This window comes from Musca autumnalis, unplaced genomic scaffold, assembly GCF_047663935.1.
Source record: "Musca autumnalis isolate F117 unplaced genomic scaffold, ASM4766393v1 scaffold_4, whole genome shotgun sequence".
In the NCBI taxonomy this organism is placed as follows: Eukaryota; Metazoa; Arthropoda; class Insecta; order Diptera; family Muscidae; genus Musca; species Musca autumnalis.
This window is the reverse complement of record NW_027411977.1, coordinates 79,741,920-79,761,099: the sequence shown is the minus strand read 5'-3', so window position 1 is coordinate 79,761,099 and position 19,180 is coordinate 79,741,920. Positions and strand designations below refer to the sequence as shown.

Genomic DNA, 19,180 nt, shown 5'->3' with positions numbered 1-19,180 from the left:
ACTACAACTCATAGACTACGAATCCTTCTTGCAGTACTGTTTGAGACTACGAAACCCATATTTGATCTTTGCAAAAACATGGTCGAAAAAATATTTTTGAAAAAAGCTCGGCAAAATTTTAGTACTGACAAAATCGGTTAAGTCGAAAAATTCTATTTGATACTCCAATAGTTGTTGCTCCGGCTTATTCCTGCCTTTATTATACGAGAAGATGTTTATAGACTCGATGATATTAGAAACATTCCAACAACTATGCCCAAAAATTAACTTCTGTCGGCACAGAGTAGGCAGACTTATGAAAATTCATAACTTTTGTTTTCTGGAAAACAAATAAAAAAGTATTAATCGGGTTTTTATATATAATTTTTATTGTACAATTTTCAAATTTTACAATGTAGTGTTATGCCTCAGCGCCAAAAGGCTTTATAGAGGCTAAATAGGCAACTATTATTAATAACAATGAACAAATTATACAATTAAAAATCAAATTAAACAAGAAGTATTTCCATATTTTGTAATAAATAGTCTTTCAACTTAGCTTTGAATGTAGACAAGGCTGCTATTTCTTTTAATTCTGACGACAGTTGATTATACTCGTTTGGTCCACAAAAAGATATTCGCTGTTTTGTACATTCAAAACGACATCTCACAATACTTAAGCTTGCGGCTTGTCGTGTAAATCTCCCCGTTAGAGACATATTTCTTTGAAAATCGAGAGTTTGTGAATTTATTCCATGAAGGGATTTAAATATATACAACAATAATTGATATTTATAAAGTCGTTATTTTAGTTGATTACCCTAAGATTTAGAGTTTTTGGACCATTTTGTCGGAAGCATGGGCTAACCAACGAAAAATAGAATTTCGCTGTAAACGTCGCCGACGTTTTTAATCCCTTGATTAAAATAGTTTTCCTCAAGGTCTTCAAAATAGTGGTTTACAACTGTAATTGCATCTTCATTTGAGGTAAAACGCTTGCCAGCAAGGATTTTTTTTTTAGATTTGGGAACAAGTAAAAGTCACTGGGAGCTAATGGGTCTATCTTGCATTGCCACTAAACTTGAGTTGGGTTGTCAGTTGTCTGCGCGACTGAGATGAAATGTTGTACCATTAATGTCAACTCAACTGGGTGGTCGATAAACATGTTATCGATCAGTGTTTTTTCAAACTTGTGACCTCTATTCTCCAAAAAAAAAAAACTATTTTAAAAATAATTTGTGCTTTGGATAACTCTTTTGTGTATTCTGGACAATATTTTAATATTTTGGCTAAGTTTTCGAGCAAATTTGAAAAACAACCCAAGATTGGAATATAACCTGGCCATTGAATCTTCGGATCGTCAAGTTTTATTTGCTGTCCCAAAAAATGATAAGTTCGGTGGAATTATTTTTTGATGATGAAGAAAATGTACAGGACATTGCATCTATTAGAAGAAATTTGAGGGACAAGTCGAATCCATTGGAATTGCCATCTGCACTGTAAGTTGATGTTCATGTGGAATGATCTGTATAATCAGTAAATTATTTCAGTCCATTTCTGGTTGGGGAGAAGAAACAACGGCTTGCTCCGCTACAATAGTTGGCATTATTTCTATTTCATCTTCATCCCATGATTCCACAATACCATAAACTGAACCTACTGGATTTGTCACCAAAAGATTTGCTGCTGTCTGCTCCAAAGGCGATAAATTCACTTCTTGTGATGGACCACCACCAGTGGCGTTGAAGTTTCTTTTATTTTGAGCCATTTCCTTTTTCAACTTTGCTTTAAAGTGAATCCAGACTCTCTGCCACTCTTCAGGTGTTCTGTTGGAGGTCCATGGCTGTTTAAACTGTCCGAAATGGACCTTCACGCTTCATCCGCTGAGGCTTTGGTTTCACCAAAAACCCAAACTCCTCGGGCTAATTTTGGATTTTCACTCAGTTTATCAATTAAAGTTTCGAACTGTTGCTTTGTCGTTATTTTCACCATATTGATACACAAAATTAATTAATGATGAAAATAATCAATAATTGTTAACAAAATGTTTATTTTTCCTTCTATTTTACTTCGTGTTTCTTCGAAAATGTTCACTGCAACTGAAAATTGGTGGTTGCTGAAAAACAGCCGCTTCGTCAACTGAGATTCGCAACTTCAGTTGAGTGTTGCCATACGTGGATCAATTTTGACAACTAGCAACGGCACTCAACGATAATTGTTATCGATGATCGACCCCTAAATCAGGAGAATAAGGTGGGTGGTCAAGCAACTCGTACTTTAATTCGTTGATTTTAGCCATTGTTAAAACACTCTTGTGCGCTGGTGCGTTGTCTTGATGAAAAATTATTTTTTTGTGTTGTAAGCCAGGACGTTTTTCTCGAATTTGTACATTTAATTGATCCAAAAGGTTGCAATAGTACTCTGCATTTATTGTTCCCTTTTGCAGATAGTCAATCAATAAAATACCTTTGAAGTCCCAAAAAACCGTTGTCATAACCTTACCAGCCGATTGAATTGTTTTTGCCTTCTTTGGGGCACTTCCTCCAGCTTCAGTCCATTGTTTGGATTGTTCTTTTGTCTCTGGAGTATAGTGGTGGATCCATCTCTCATCAACAGTTACGAAACGACGCTTAAAATCCATTTTATTTCGCTTAAACCGATCCAAACAAGCTTGAGAAATGTTCATTCTTATGCGTTTTTGATCGACTGTTAACAAATGCGGCACCCATCTTGCAGAAAGCTTTTTCATCTGTAGTTCTTCATGCAAAATTAAATGGACTCGATCATTTGAGATGCCCATGATATTAGCAATTTCACGCACTTTTATTCGTCGATCATTTAATACCATATCATGCACTTTGGCTACAATTTCTGTTGTTGTTGCTGTTTTTGGACGTCCACTACGTGGTTCATCTTCAATGCTTGTACGACCACGTTTAAATTCAGCAACCCAATTTTTTACTGTTGCATATGAAGGAGCACTTTCACCTAACACATTCACCATATCATTATGAATTTCTTGTCCCGATAAACCTTTTTTATGTAAATATTTAATGACAGCATTGTAAAAAAATTGCGGATGCGTCTTTTTTGAACACCTGTTTCTATATGAAGGAGTTGCCAGATCGAAACAAAATTTAACTTGTGTTCATAACAGAGCACTATAGGTAATTTGGCCTGTTTTTGAGGCAAAAATTAATAGCGGTGGATATGTGGGCTTTTTATAAATTTTTATTGCTTTATATGCAAAAGTAAGATAAAACAAAGAATTACAACGTAAAATTCGGATATAGCGAACATCGGTTATAAGAAACTGCGTTTATAGCGAACAAAGTTTTATGTTTCCAAAGAACTTTTCTTAATATTTGTACACACATTCAACTTCTTAAAACGACCACGACTATAACAAACAAAAGCTGTTACCCCGCGAATAGAATTTTTTACAATTTGTTACGATTTTCAGGCCCGCTTTAAAGCAGAAGCGGATAGCGACGAATTTAAGCACTGTTTCAAATATTTAAATATATGATATTTAAAAGTAGGCTTTAATAAAAATTTTACAGACGAATACGTCTATAACGAACGCAGGATATAACGAACAACTTTTCTTTTTCCTACCCCCTATTCTCATTTTACCTATTTTATCCGTTCCAACCCAATAAAAGCGGTTGCAATAAAAGAAAAACGGTTACAATGAACTAAAGTACTGATCCGCCAAAAGATTTTTATAAACATTGATATGTTTAAAATATTTATTCGCGAAAAGATCTGTATAAATATTATATTTTTAAAGGACCAAATAAATCACGCAATCATGATCCCTAGTTAGAACTTATTACAGCTATAATTAACAAAAATGTTGACCACAACACGTATGTACATTTTTAGAACACATGGTGAATATTTCTTTAAAGAAAATGTCTTTTTAGGTCAAATCGGATGCTTTTTCGTATTTAATATTTCCTTCACCAAACAAAAAATTAAAAAAATATATATTTTTCTGCAAGGAGGTCACCTTCAAAAAAGTGATATAACTCAAAAAACGCAAAAAATCGCACCTTGGTAATTATGTAGTTGATTCAGAACCCTTTGCTGAAGATATTCCCAATAGCAGAATCACGGCCAAACACGGCCAATTTAGTATAAGTCTACATGAAGTGAGTTTAAGAAAAATAAAATATTTATTTTTGACTTTTTGTGTTTTTTGGTCGCTACCCATAATGTTTAAGCTATATTATATATTAAATAAATTCCTCTCGCAATTACCAATCTATTCCATTTTACATATATTTACATTTGGTTTATTTTTCTGCGGTTTTAAATACATTGAAATATGTCTTACAATATATATATTTTTTAGTTCTTCTTCGAAATTCTCACTTTGACTGCAATTTAAACCGCGATAATGACGCTATTTTGAAATATATCATTCATATTAATAAATTTCGACATGTTCTTTTTTTAATGCCAACTAAAAAATTATTATTATTAAAAGTTGCAAAATCGACTTTTTGCCTCAAAAACTGGGCAAATTACCTATAGTGCAGAGATGGAAGTTTCCAAAACACTTAACTTTTTTCTGTTTATACCGCTCTTTTTGTGCTAGGCTAAGAAGTTTCCGAACTGCCCTCGTACATTGGTATACTTATTGTCCAACATATTTGAAAATATAAAAATAATGAACAAGTTAGTCTTTTTGAGCAATTTTATTCATAGTTCTTGTAAAGTTGTAAGTGTTGATTAAGCGTTTAATCGGAATTTTAGGCTGACTGTATGTTTTACTGAGTTAAGAACAATTCGTTTATTTGTATTTATTGAACGTTTGTAACATATTAGGTCCAATACTTTGGCTTATAAACAACATCCAGAAAAAACATTTTTGCGATATTTTGTTTTTAAATTTTTTATAAGAGCAATTCAACAATAAAATGTAAAACGATTGCTTATTCTCTGTGGTTTTAAGTGTTTGTATATTTTCTCTAACACGTTTTTATAATGAACTATTTTGAAATTCATAACAATTACAAATTCTTTATTACGTTTGAAATTTGCAATAAAAAAACTATGTGTATCAACCATTTTTTATGATATAATTTCTGTTCCACCGCAGTGTCGTAAATGTCTATTTTACAAAAGGATTTTTCTGTCGAGTTTTTATGTTTTGTTCGACCTTTCGAATGTTTATAAAATCAGGATTATTGAGCCCGGTGCGCTTCGCTGCCACGAATAAGGTAAAATATATTTTAAAAAAATTTATTAATAGGCCAATTTTCGTCACTCATTGCAACTTTTATTAAAATCGGGTATAAAAAGCGTGTTTGGTGCATCAAATACATGAAATCGGACGAACCGATTTCAATTGTAGATCATTTTAGTCCGATTTATTTCTAGACCAAATTCCTGCTCACATCCAAAATTTGGAGACATTATCTTTTACCATTCTATAGATATTTGCAAAAAAAAAACCTACATTTTTTGGAGGTACCTCCGATTCTGATGCTACATCTCCGGATCAACGCGGAATTTTAGAAATTTGTATAGCCTATGTTACCTTCAGGCCATGTAGTGATATACTCTGAAAATTTCAGGAAGATCGGTTTAGCGGTTTTTGATTCCTTATACTTTAAACAAACAAACGTACAAACATTTTTCTACTTTATATATATTGATTTATTACATATTATTTCCAATATTTTTTATTTTGGGAAGTACTTTCAATTTGTAGCCACTTTCGGACGTATGAACTTGCAAACAAAATATGGATTTGTATCATTGATCACAAGTGTTGCGGAGGAGGTATGGTTTATTTTTGGAGTAGATCTTATTTTGGGAGTCGTTCCTTTTAAAAGATATTGCGCCCACCAGTCATTTCAGTTCGCCACAGTATAACTTTCACCTTATGACTCTTATGTCAGGAAATATGGACTTGCCCACGAAAAACTTAATTCCGCTTTAAAGTGCACTTAAACAACTATTTTGAAGGTTTGTGAGAGAGGTACCCCAGTATGGCCCATTTTCGAGCAAAAACTAAGTTTGGAAACAATATTACTAAATCCAAAGTTTGGACCAAATCTGTTGCTCTGTTCAAGAAACTCGCGCATACCACTTTAGCTAACATTCTTGAAATTTGGGGAGAAAATACCAGAAGAAGTAGACCGAAAAGCACCATCATCGAATTTTGTATATATAAGGCTCGCTGAAATATTGCGATAAACAAAGTTTGGACCAACGCAGTATCCGGTTCGAAAGTTGTCGTGCGCACTAACCACTACACATTATTGCCGTAGGTGTTCTTTACAGCTTTCGGGTCATTTTCTCTGGAAGTATAGACTTGCCAAATAACTTGTACGTTAGTAATAGAAGCCCCGAGAACACTTGTTGCAAAAAAGCAAAGCATTTCCAGACAGTTTTTTATTTATTAATTTATTTATTTTATATTTTTTCTTATAACTAAATTATTAGCATAAAGGAAGTGAAGCCATGACCATTGAGGTCTTAAGCTTACACAGCTTATCCAGAGAGGTCTAAAACTGCACTTCGCTGAAAATTTTTGAAATACTCTGCGGTAGTTTGCCGAAAGAGTAGATCGATATGGCCCATCTTCGAAGTTGATCAAAATATCACGATGGTCAAATTTTGGACCGAATCGGTTGATCTGTTTGAGAATTATCGTGCTCCCCAGGCGGCTACCCAGGTGAACGGACATAGCTAAGTCGACTCCAAGTTTACTGAAACAGATTTCTTCCAAATACACTTTGGCCCTAAAGCCATCATTTCGATGATGCACATTTTGGCTAAAGGCTGAGAGTATAAAAAATGTAGATTGGGAAAAATTGTGTATATGGATTTTTGGTAAAATAATGTATACATGTATAGACATTGGATTGGGCGACATAATTTCATTTTAAACGAAGTTAAGACTGGATTCCAGTGATTCCCTTGTTCCTGATAAATCTATGAGAAGATCCAGAATTTCTATAAGTGAAGTCCGACGATTGGACGCCAAAATTTGTCTATTGACAGATGCACGATTGGGCGACAGAATTTGTCATTTACATAACCGCGATTAGCTGCTAGGATAGACTAACTATTGCTCAGCATTAGTTCTCGGCCTTCAGAAATTCTTTGCGATATGTAGACATCGGATTTTTGAATATTTTTGAAAATTATAATGTTAAGATATTTGAAAATTAAATGTTATGATATTTCTAAGGTTTTCCGTTGTATTCGCTTTCGTTTGGTCTTACCGAAGTGATATCACTGAATTGATACGCCCAAAAATATATAGGATTATTATTAATATATTCATTGTTTTGACCATATATTAACTGTGACATATTGTCAAAAAAGTTCTAAAAACAAGATAAAATTGGCCAAGAAGTCTTGCGCCATATGAACTAAAAAATAATATTGAAAATTATTTCATCCGTAGAATAAGTCTAAAATAAGGTTTACATCTTTGCTAAATAAGACATTTTCCTTAACATGAACTTTCAAAATATTGGTACGCCTCCGTCATGAGTAGATGTATCAGTACGAAATAACTTATATACAGTTTGTACCATGGAGTCTGTAATTTCCCTGTAGTGGGATTCTGTAACTCATTTTTGCTGTTTCCGACAAAAATCGGTAAAATTAAATCTCAAAATTATGACTAAAAACATAAAGAAAAGTTGGCATCACTGTTTGTGTCGGTAGAGGCAAGCGACTAACTTTTATTCATCGTTAAATTACCGAAAAATTTCGTTAATTAACGAAATTATAAGCATTTTAATTTTACCGACAATTGGTATCTTTCATCTCCAGCGCAATATTTATAAAGTTTTTATTTTATTTATTTGTAACTAAAAATTTCTATTGTCAGCGAAGGCAATGTTTTTATTTTTTAATGAATTTTGGAAAGCCTAATTTTTTTTCAATTGCAGGTGTCAGATCTTTTCATTGGGATTTTTTGTTTTCTTTTTTACGCTCATAAGCTAGCACGGTGCTCTTGCTGCAAATTTAAATGGAAGGTGCTTGCACCTGGGAAGTTTTTGCAGATTCTGAAACTAAAATGTTCATAGATGAGAAAAATCAAAAAACAAAAAAATCGCCGGAGCGTTTTTCGCGATTCAAGTTGACATTTTTAGGGGTTGTTTAGGTTTTTGCGATTTTGCTTGATCTTTATGGTATTCCCGTAGGTTTTACCGTTTTTGAGATATAGAAGTTCAAATTGGGACAATTCAAATTCAATTCTGTATCGCCCCTTAAAAACAATGTCATGACTGCAAATTCCCAACTTAAACTTTTATAAGAAAGTTACATAAGTTTAAGAAAAGTTACATAAGCCAGTCTTGTAGAGAATTTCCACAGCTTTAAGATTTTCTCAGGTTCCATATCGATAAACTTGCCGCATTTAAACCTTAACAAAAAAAAAAAAACCTAAAAAAACCAAAACTCTAACAAATGTTATAACCTGGGAACAAATCATATAGGTCATTCCTCTAGAGAATATTCACAGCTACAACATTTTCTTTAGCACCATTTCTATAGGACTTGCGGTTTCCAAGCATAATCGTGAAAACCTAAAAAACGCCTAAAATGTGAATTTTCTTGTTTTTGGATTTTTCTCATCTATGAAAATTGCTGTTTCATAATTTAAAAAAACTTTCCCTGTGTAAGCGGTTTTCATTAAAAGTTAGTTAAGGCGCACCCTTCATGACATTGTTTTATAAGGGGGCGATACAGTCAGTGCATTGTCCCAATTTGAACTTCTATATTTCAATAATGGTAAAACCTACGAAAATACCATAAAGGTCAATCTTGTAGAGAATTTTGATAGCTACAACATTTTCGTTTGTCCCATTCTGATAGGACTTTCGGTTTCCAAGAAAAATCGTGAAAACGTAAACAACCCCTAAAAAGGTCAACTTGAATCGCGATTTATTTAAAAAGCGCTGCGGCGATTTTTTGGTTTTTTGATTTTTCTCATCTATGAACATTGTAGTTTCAGAATCTGCAAAAACTACCCAGGTGCAAGCACCTTCCATTTAAATTTGTTTCAAAAGCATCGTGCTAGGGGTATCTAGCTGTCGGAGAAGTCTGATTATTATTTCTAATTTTCTAAATATATTTTCGCCGAATATTATATTAAAAAGCGTCCATTTGTCACTAAAAGGGATTATCCCCTACAATTATTCTACAGTTTTACAATAGGATCCCGTCTAACGCACAATTAAAACACATGTATCGCACCTGTATACAACAATAATTATCAAGGCAGTCATGTACATTCATTGGGTCATTCATTGTGAATTATGACTTCCACGAGCATAACGTCTTTCCCCCTCTAAGAAAAAATGGAAACATTTTCATATTGATTCATACCTTCATGATGATGGCATTTGAATAATTCTTTTGTTTCACAATAATTTATGACACGATAGAAATGAAAACCAACCTATCTACCTGTCCATATGACATCAAACTGTCACAAAAACTGACATTTGATGAGTGTTTCTTTTCATTCTTAAACAATTTTTCAGCTATTTAACCGCACGGACAGAAAAATGTTTTTTTGTGGGTCTCTTCGGGAACAGCAAAAAAAAATAACAGCAACTCTAGTAAATAATAATTTAGTTTTGAAGATATTTTATATATGCATGTATGTATTTTGTTTGTTATTCCTATAATTGTGTGGTAAAGACGTAATGAAATAGTGGAGGTCACAGTGTTTTGCATCGTTCAACATTGGCAATGAAATAAGAACTATATTTATTATTGATATTTATATTTCGTTACAATTAATTTTTGACTAGACCCACGAATCTATTTATAGCAAGTCTGTGTCTATAAATATATACAAAGTAGTTTCGCATAATCTCAAGTTTGTTGTTTTCAAATTAATTGTTTTTAAATTCACCAGTTCTCTTAATTGTTTTTATTGAAACCCAAAAACTCTTCCCCAATTTTAAATCGACCTGAGCTCAGAAATAAGTATGATTAGTAAATTCATTGGAATGAGAAATCACAAAGCCTGACTAAATCCGAAACTATAGCATTCTTTGCATTTATTTAAAACACTGTGACTTATACCAAATGTTAAAGACTCAACAATAAACCACAATACGTACTTCAACCCGAAAACATCATGTTTGCATGTTGGTAACATCTAGCGAACCACATTATGGTCATAAATTATAACAATAGTCATAATTGGAAAATATTAATGAAATTTAACAAAAAAAGAACCCAAAACCAACAGAAAACGACACAGAAAAACTCAACACGTCATTTGTTTGTTTAAAAGTTGTTTAGTTTAATTTTTGGTTTTCAAAAAAAGACGACACATACTCACGACAAAATTAACATAGAAAATATACACCATTCACCAAGAAAGATAAAAAAACAAAAAAAAGGAGGAAATATAAGGAAAAAAAACAACATTGAAAACACAGAGTTTGCGTGTCTGCTATAATTGATGATAAATGTTATGTAATTAGAAAATGTCAAGTCTTTTTTGTTTGTTTTTTGGTGTGGATATTTTCTTTTGGACATACTCACTCGCGTTTTCAATAGTCAGTGTATAACAACACTAATAACACCACATGGACATCATCTTATAATTTAAATTTAAAATTGTAATTAGATATTAAACAGACAGAAAAACGACAATTAAAAACAAATGAAATGGTAAGATTCGACTGACACATGAATAAAAAAAATAAATAAATAATTTTCTATATGGGGTGTACTTGTAAACCACAAAATGCAACCATGACCCATTTTAGTTTGCGTACGTACCAGGAATTATGGATCATTACATGCTAAGCAGGTCCTATTCAGAAAATACTCAATTTCGGATACCACACTATGGAGGTTACTATAATAGGGAGGGTATAATTAAATTTGTTATTCCGTTTATAACACATCGAAATAGTGGTCGGAATCTTGATCAGCATAAAATTCCAAGTCGATACAACTATGTCCGATTGTCCGTCAGTCCGTTCGTCCGTATGTTGAAATCAAGATACAGCTCACAATTTTTAAGATTGACCTTTATAATTTGGTATAGATGGTGTACTCCTAGGATGTCTGGTATTGAAAATGGGCTATATCGGTCCACGTTTTGATACAGCCCCCATACAACGGTACCTCCCGATTTTCGGTATTTTGAAGGTTTTAGCCTTATTATCTCACTGAAATGGCTGACATTTAGTATTTAGTCTTCGTTTAGGGTATAAAACGTTTTACCTGTTGTCGGTATAGGTCCACGCCTTCATATAGCCCCCATAGAACGGTACCTCCCGATTTTCGGTATTTTGAAGGATTCAGCCTCCATATCCCACCGAAATGACTGAAATTTGATATTTAGTCTTCATATATGTAGCTCCATAGAACGGTACCTCCCGATTTTCGGTATTTTTAAGGATTTAGCCTCAATATTCCACCGAAATAGTTGAAATTTTTTATTTAATCTTCTTTGGGGGTATAAAACTTACCATCTGAAATTTGTCGGTATATGTCCACGTCTTCATATAGTCCCCATAGAACGGTACCTCCCGATTTTCGGCATTTTGAAGGATTTAGCCTCAATATCCCACCGAAATGGATGACATTTGCTATTTAGTCTTCGTTGGTGGTATAAAACTTTCCACCCGAAATTTGTCGGTATAGATCCACGTCTACATATAGCCCCCATAGAACGGTACCTCCCGATTTTCGGTATTTTGAAGGATTCAGTCTCACCGAAATGACTGAAATTTAATGTTTTGTCTTCATTGGGGGTATAAAACTTTCCACCTGAAATTTTTCGCAATGGAGGTCCACGTCTTCATATAGCCCCATAGAACGGTACCTCCCGATTTTCGGTATTTTGAAGGATTTAGCCTCAATATTTCACCGAAATAGTTGAAATTTGGTATTTAATCTTCGTTGGGATATAAAGCTTTCCATCTGAAATTTGTCGGTATATGTCCATGTCTTCATATAGCCCCCATGGAACGGTACCTCCCGATGTTCGGCATTTTGAAGGATTTAGCCTCAATATCCCACCGAAATGGCTGAAATTTGAAGGTTGTGGCCCCATTATACCACTGATAACATTTGGTACTTTGACTTCGTTGGTGGTATAAAACTTTTTTCAGCACCGCTTTCCATACAAGTGGGACTACTGTACAAAGGTGCATTTTCACGAAAATTCCCTAAAGGCGGCAATTATGGTCTAAAGGATGAAGAAATTTTACCAATACATTGTTGTGGCTAAGAAACCAATCATACAAAAATTTGTGACGTGGATGTGGGGGGTTAGCTTTCCTAATCTCGCTTGAGCCTGTCTCTAATGACCCGTACATGGAATGTATGGGGTTAGCAGTCAGGTGTGGATCTGCCGAGATAGAGTTGCTGAGTGTATACATCCGCCGAAAAAGTAGCTGTACCTCAGATTACGATCCTGACATTAGCCCGCTTTTGGAAGGTCATAATCATCTGGTCTTGAGGGATTTTAATGCGCATCATGAGATGTGGCATTTGGCCCTCGGAACGACCAGCTGGCTGAGTAGATTGGTAGCTCTACGTTTTGCACGGTCAATTAGGACGCTCCTACCAGAATTAGAGGAGAGTGTCAAATTTGACGTTACCTGGCAACACGTCATTTCCCTTGGATCAGACCATCTCTCTATAATTGTCTCCATTAGCAGACCACACGATTTCATCAACTCTGAACGCCGCACATTCGTTAATCAGGGGAAAGAACTGATGTTCGGGTAGCGGAAAGGACATTCCCAGACATCATCACTACTCCAGCCGCTCGCCATATACCTGCTGGTCGAATACCCAGCAGAGGCGACGGGATTAGGCAAATGAGCGTGATGAGCTTCGTCGAGCCAACCCAATGGCCCCAGAATCAGGGAGCGGACACTGGAAGTTAACAGACTGTTCGGCGAGCATAAGCGGTACAAGTGGTTACTTCATTTAAAGAGTTGCAACATTGGTGCCGGTATAAGTGAATTGTGGGCAACGGTTAAGTCACTCTCGAACCCTGGAAGGAGGGATGATAGGACCTCAGTCACGTTCCGCAACGTTTCAGAAACAAGAAGTCAAAACCCCGTAGAGTGAAACAGCGAGTTCCACAAGGTGAGGTGATATCTCCGGAACTATTTAATCTCTTCATCTCATGTATTCCGCCTCCTCCAGACGGCATCGAGATCGTAACGTTGCGGATGATAGCACGATCCTGGCGTCTGGTGCCTTTCCTGATGACATCTGTGAGAGACTGAACTCCTATTTAACCGATCCTATCAACTTTTTCCACGCGAGGAATATGCAGATTTCCGCCAAAAAATCTACAGCCACTCTGTTCACCACATAGACAGTGCAGTTTGGAAGCGAATTGAATGTCGTGATCGACGGTGGCAGAATTCCGACCACAAACTGCCCCCAAACTTAGGGGTTTCATTCGACAATACGTTCAAGTCGTGCGCGCACGCCTCAGCTATCAGCGACAAAGTGAAAAGTAGGAGCAAAGTCCTCAAGTCCTTAGTCGGCAGCACTTGGTGCGCAGATAAAGAAGCCTTGTTCACCACATACAACGCGATAGGTCGGTCTGTGGTAAGCTATGCGGCTCCAGTTTGGTCTCCGGGATTATGTGATACGAATTGGAAAAAAGATTCTTGTCAGAATGCCGCCCTGAGAACGGCAATAGGTTGCCTCCTCAAGTCTTCAGTGGACCATCTACATGAGTATTCAAAGATTCTTCCAGTACGGCAACACAATGAGATGCCTTCGTTGCAGTACTTGCTTGGGTGTTACCGTGAGAGCCATCCCAATCACCATCTGGTAGGTAGGCCCGACACATTCAGACAAAAACAAAAAACATTGTTCCACGCATCCCATATGGGACAAGGGAGACTTCTCTCATATCAATGAGTGCACCCCGATTCATATTTAGCTCAATGATATGGGACCTACTGTTTATCGCCGAATCCGAACGGCGTGTCTTAAGACACCACTTGTGGAGAAGTTTTTCAAGGCTGAAATACTCAGGAAATGTCGCCGACATTACTGAGGGGTATTTCGCCACCGAGGATGTTGCTTGGGCGGGGAATCGAACCCCCGACCTTCTGCGTGCAAGGCGGGCGTGTATACCATTGCACCACGGTGGCACCCAATACATTCACACACATCAGGAAAAATATCCACGCTCTAGTGGGAGAGGTCCAACGATACAGGAGATAACCCCTAGATCAACAGGCATATCAAGCAGGTTTAAATAGCATTCACACGAAAGCAGCTGCTAAGGCCATAAGCAAATATAGTGTGAATAAAGTCCTCGGAGTACATCCCCCATCTATCGCAGCTGAGGAGCGTCAACTGCCACGACAACACTGAGTAGTTTTGGCTTAAATACGCTCGGGATATTACAGTCGCCTAAATTCTTATTGGACGGACATCGATCGCGCCGTGGGCCCGCACGACACTCTGTCCAAACCTATTCATCTAACTCCAGTGGATCTGTTGTTGTTGAAATACTCAGGAAATGTCGCCGACATTACTGAGGGGTATTTCGCCACCGAGGATGTTGCTTGGGCGGGGAATCGAACCCCCGACCTTCTGCGTGCAAGGCGGGCGTGCATACCATTGCACCACGGTGGCACCCAATACATTCACACACATCAGGAAAAATATCCACGCTCTAGTGGGAGAGGTCCAACGATACAGGAGATAACCCCTAGATCAACAGGCATATCAAGCAGGTTTAAATAGCATTCACACGAAAGCAGCTGCTAAGGCCATAAGCAAATATAGTGTGAATAAAGTCCTCGGAGTACATCCCCCATCTATCGCAGCTGAGGAGCGTCAACTGCCACGACAACACTGAGTAGTTTTGGCTTAAATACGCTCGGGATATTACAGTCGCCTAAATTCTTATTGGACGGACATCGATCGCGCCGTGGGCCCGCACGACACTCTGTCCAAACCTATTCATCTAACTCCAGTGGATCTGTTGTTACGTCCCATCGAAGCAGCCACTTTCCTGGAACTGGAGATAGACCCAGAGCCAGATTGATCAGAAGAACGAACAAACAAACTTACAATAATTAACACAACAAAAATTTGTGAAAATCGGTTGGGATTTTAGTATAGCTCCAATATGCATATTTGGACGATTTGGATATTTAGGATTAATAAATAAAAATTACACTGTGCAACAAAATTAATTTTTTTTTAAATGATGGGAAAACCCGAGTAGATTATATGAGAGACACGTTTTAGGATGTGGGGAATATTTTTGTTAAAAATTTTAACCCTCATGCGGTTCACCAAAGGGGTCTCTTTGGTCCTTTTTTCGAAAATCTTTCAAAAACACCTTTAAAATGTGATCATATCAAATCCATATATTCTACAAAATTGTTCGTCATAAAATTTTACTATAGGTCTCAGAATACACTAAATCTGTAAATCTTATCCAATCGCCAGGAATCTCTAAAAATGAAAAACACGTTTTAGGGTTAAAGTAGCACTTTATCTGAGTTTATCCAAAATTGTCCCTCAAAACATAATTTTAGAGAGGTGGTTTAAATTTGTAACAAAAATACTTTCCACATCCTCCTCTGTAAAGTTGCCAAAGACACTATATATCTAAAATGCAAGGATGCAAAATGCGAAAAAACTAGAAATGGGCTTTGGTTACTTTCCGATGTAAACTTTAAAAACGCCGATACACGTGTCTCATATTTTTAGCTCTGCTTTCATAATCTACTCAGTTTTCCTTGTCATTTTTTTGTTGCCGCACAGTGTTATAAAATTATTATTTATAATTATATCTTGAGCTCGGGTCGTTATAAAATTGGGGAAGAGTTCTTTGTTTCAATACAAAGAACCAAGAAAACTGATGAGGTATTGTGGCGAAGACAGAAACTACAGCCTTCTCTGCCTTTACCGAAAGTAAATCAAATTTAACTACATTCCACTTAAAAAAAACTTGTTTTTTTATTTGAATACAACTTATTTAACAAATAATAATATTAGTTTAATACATTTTAAAAATACAAAACTAATTAAAGAAATAAATATTTTTTTATTATAATTTCAGACAATTTATTTCCATCACCACCATTTGGATTTGTCATCTGCTTAAGTACTATTTTTAAAACACCCAAAACCTTATTTCGGAAAAATGGCTTTGTCTTTTGATGCTGCTGCCAGTGAAGGTCCCGGCTATGTAGGCATTCGTTTCTGCCAGGAATGCAACAACATGTTGTATCCAAAAGAAGACAAGGAGAATAAAATTCTTATGTATGCCTGTCGTAATTGTGACTATCGCCAGGAAGCCGACTCCAATTGCATTTACGTAAACAAAATTATGCACGAAATTGATGAATTGACGCACATTTGTCCTGATGTCATATCAGATCCGACATTACCACGCACTGAAGATCATGAATGTCCCAAGTGTGGTCATCGTGAATCGGTATTTTTCCAGGCTCAGACTCGACGTGCTGAAGAAGAAATGAGACTGTACTATGTATGCACTAATCAGAATTGTACTCACCGCTGGACTGAATAGACAACATTCCTGGACAAACAATGTTCGTGGTGGATCCAGCATCTATGTGTTATTTTTCCAAGACGTTTAATTCCTTTAAAAATTTATAACGAAGATTGCTATTTGGATGCAGTCCCAACAATGAACACAATGGAATCCTTTTTTTAAAATAGAAATAAAAATAAAAAATTGCAAATAAATTTATGCCGTCGAAATAATTAATATTAAAATCAAATTTGAAAGTGTATTTTTCAAATTATGAGTATGGTCAGTAGGTTGTCACCGTAGTGCATTGTATTCTAACTAACAGAAAAAAGTAGGAATTGTACAAATCAAACTTTTTCGAAGTTGCTCTTAATTGACCAAATATCATCATCCTACGAGGGGAATCTAGCCCTCGTCTCAGATAGTCTACTGTGTGGCGTTACTTGTTAAATAACACAGCCATGTCTTCGATTGTGACTACCCTCAACTTGTTGATCATTAAATTTGTTAAAAAATATGTTGGCTAACATGACTAAAATAATTAAAGTTTCTTAGGGAATATATCTCTATTTAAACAATTAAAAAAAACAGTGGCTTTTCCTACATCTGAATATCCTCAGACTGTACTGACCATCAGGAATAATTCTTGTTGGTTTGTATTTCCAAAGTTCCCAAAAGAATTGTTGGGGAAAACAAAGAGTGCAACGATTCAATACCAAACCTGCTTAAATTGCAAATGCTAGGTGTTTGTAGTATTCCACGCTGTCTACTCGAATGAACTTCTCAATCTTTCATTGATTACAAGAAAATTGTACAGGTGTAATAGGGACTACGAAACAACGGCCAAGCGCCAATTCCACAGTTTTCTTTTTACAAAAGCTGTCGGGTTTTGAAACATTTTGGGAAAAACAAGCACTGGGAACCCTAACTGTCGAATTATAGATAGATTGGTCAACAAATGTGGCCAAGATTCTCAAAATACGTAAAATCAACAGGTGCCGTTATATGGCGACTATATCATGGGCCCACGTTGACAACTTTTGCGACAGAATAATTGCGACCACCGCCAAAATACCTTAAATCATGAGGTTCCGCAATATGGGGGCTATACCACAACGTAGACTGATGTAGCCCATTATAGAACTGGATCTGCCTATGGATAAATATACTACGGATCAAATATATATTGTTGCACCAACAATATATATTTTCAATTGATTGAGTTAATCGAGCTAACATGACGTAAGGAGTGGGCTATACGAAGGCCTGAACATAAACCGACAAATTTTAGGTGGCAAGTTTTTCACTCCCAAGGAAGACGTAATACCTAAAGGAACCCGAATTCAGCAAAGGAAAAACAACTCAGAAAAGCAGAATTTAAGATTTCCTAAAGGAAACTAAATTTATCTAAGCTGAATTGATGTTTTCCAAAAGGAACCTCAATTCAGCTAAGCCGAATTAAAGCTCTCCCAAAAGAAGCCCAATTCAGCACTGCTGAATAGAAGATTTTCTAAAGGAAACTGAATTTAGCTAATTCGAATTGATGACTTCCAAAAGGAAATTCCATTCAGCTGAGCTCAATTGAAGATTGAATAAAAATCCCAATTCAGCCAAGATGAATTGAAGATTTCCTAAAAGAAACCTTATTTAGCAAAGCTGAATTGAAGATTTTCTGAACGAAGGCCTGAACCTAAACCGACAAATTTTAGGTGGAAAGTTTTTCACTCCCGAGGAAGACGTAATACCAAATTTCAGCCATTCCGGAGGGATATTGAGGCCACAATCTTCAAAATACCGGAAATAGGGAGGTACCGTTCTATGGGGGCTATATGAAGGCGTGGATCAATACCGAAAAAAATTCTGGGGAATAGTTTTATACCCCCAACGAAGACTTGGTACCAAATTTCAGCCATTTCGGAGGGCTATTAAGGCCACAACCTTCAAAATACCAGAAATCCGGAGGTACCGTTCTATGGGGGTTATATGAAGACGTGGACCTATGCCGACAAATTTCAAGTGGAAAGTTTTATACCCACAACGAAGACGAAATGCCAAATTTCAGTAATTTCGGTGGTATATTTAGACCACAAACATTGAATATATTTTTGCAAATGGTTTTGCAATGCTCATTTTATGCCGATATGTAAAAATATGTCAAAATATGCACGATATGCAAAATATGCAAAAATTTCTGGGCTTAATTCGTTTTATATTATAACAAAACGAGATTCTGTCTAATCAGATTTTCTCTGCGACCATCCTAACCATATATGCATTTGCATAGAATTCCGCTAGCCCTAGTTCCCATGCTTCGGAACCATACATTAGCACGGGCATTATCAGTTTTTTGTAAAGTGTTACTTTTGTTTGATGAGATTTGGCTTTGTTTTTAAACTGCTTATATAAGCCAAAGTAGCATCTGTTAGCCAGTACTATTCTTCCTCGTATTTCAAAACTGATGTTGGTGGTTGTGTTTATGGAGGTGCCGAGGTAGACTAATTCTTAAATACCTCAAAATTGTAGGAACCTACTTCCAAACATGGTCCGAGTTATATGGACGCATTGCGCGTCGACACCATCAACTTGGTCTTGTCGCCGTTTATCGCCAGACCGACTTTAGCAGATTCTCCTTCAACTTTTTGTAAAGGTATCAGCAGGATATTGATCAGGTTAAACGAAAGGTCGTCTTCT

At 36.1% G+C, this 19,180-nt stretch overlaps 1 protein-coding gene across 1 annotated transcript in view; it reads left to right on the top strand.

Annotated features, from left to right (window-relative positions):
- Polr2I (RNA polymerase II subunit RpII15) overlaps window positions 1–16,739 on the top strand; it is a 45,222-nt gene extending 28,483 nt beyond the window's left edge. Inside the window, exon 2 of the mRNA XM_073980516.1 lies at window positions 16,052–16,739. Coding sequence (XP_073836617.1) covers window positions 16,136–16,525 — 390 coding nt within the window. The 5' untranslated portion in view covers window positions 16,052–16,135 and the 3' untranslated portion in view covers window positions 16,526–16,739. The remainder of the gene's footprint in view (window positions 1–16,051) is intronic.
- Window positions 16,740–19,180: the final 2,441 nt, after the last annotated feature.